This window comes from Trichechus manatus, unplaced genomic scaffold, assembly GCF_000243295.1.
Source record: "Trichechus manatus latirostris isolate Lorelei unplaced genomic scaffold, TriManLat1.0 scaffold00101, whole genome shotgun sequence".
In the NCBI taxonomy this organism is placed as follows: Eukaryota; Metazoa; Chordata; class Mammalia; order Sirenia; family Trichechidae; genus Trichechus; species Trichechus manatus.
In genome coordinates, this window is record NW_004444037.1 from 3,498,755 (window position 1) to 3,499,694 (window position 940).

At 37.0% G+C, this 940-nt stretch overlaps 1 protein-coding gene across 1 annotated transcript in view; it reads right to left on the reverse strand.

Annotated features, from left to right (window-relative positions):
- SRP72 (signal recognition particle 72) overlaps nucleotides 1-940 on the reverse strand; it is a 31,041-nt gene that overhangs the window by 18,438 nt on the left and 11,663 nt on the right. The window contains exons 7-9 of the mRNA XM_023737385.1: nucleotides 896-935; nucleotides 686-807; nucleotides 584-594 (exon numbers count right to left, since the gene is read on the reverse strand). Of these exons, the coding sequence (XP_023593153.1) occupies nucleotides 584-594; nucleotides 686-807; nucleotides 896-935 (173 nt within the window). The remainder of the gene's footprint in view (nucleotides 1-583; nucleotides 595-685; nucleotides 808-895; nucleotides 936-940) is intronic.

The window sequence follows — 940 nt, forward strand, 5'->3', positions numbered from 1 at the left end:
AAATCGCATGGCATACCCAAACAACTCAAATGCAGATGTTAAATACTTTTCATGTTTCCTACTGATTTGGATTTCAAATCGCAACATGAAATGTTTTCCCATTACCAAACTGTGGTTAATTGATTAGTACAATACTCTTAAATTAGGACTGCGTGTAGACATACAAAAACCAAACCAAACCCGTTGCCATCAAGTTGATTCAGACTCACAGCGACCCTACAGGACAAAGTAGAACTGCCCCATAGGGTTTCCAAGGAGTGCTTGGTGGATTCGAACTGCTAACATTTTGGTTACCAGCCAAGCTCTTAACCACTGCACCACACATACATGTAATGTTTTACACACGCGCGCACAAAAAAAGAGAGCGAGAGAGCCTGCTCATACTTCAAAAGTAACCACTGGAAAGAAAAATCTTGTACTCAGACTCACTAGATGAAAAAATCATCTAAAACATGCACACACTTAAAGTTTAAAAGTTAAAGCAATTTATATCTCTAATGAACAGATTCTCCATATATTATAAACTGAGAGAAGGAAAAGATTTAGAAGTTCAGGATTTGCAACTACAAAAAAGCTTTATTACTTGAATATATTCTGCAGAATTATCATCATTATGAGAGTTAAACAGCAGTCTCCACTGTGATTTTGCTACAACTGGACTTTCGCTGTCATGGAAAGAGAATACCTATCCAGGACAAAGTCGGTGCAAATCTGCCTTCGCTTGTAGGAAAGCCATGGATATTCCATACCTTGTTAATGGTAATGATGTTATTTGCAATTACAGCTAGCAATCCCACATCTGTTGGCCTGTGAACAACAAGCAACAGTCAAAAAGGCATAAACCTTTAAAAAGAAACCTTATCTCTTATAAAGGCACTTCATTTTCATAACTTACTTGAGTTTTATTATCTGATTGTAAAGTTGCAAAGCCTCCTCTGTA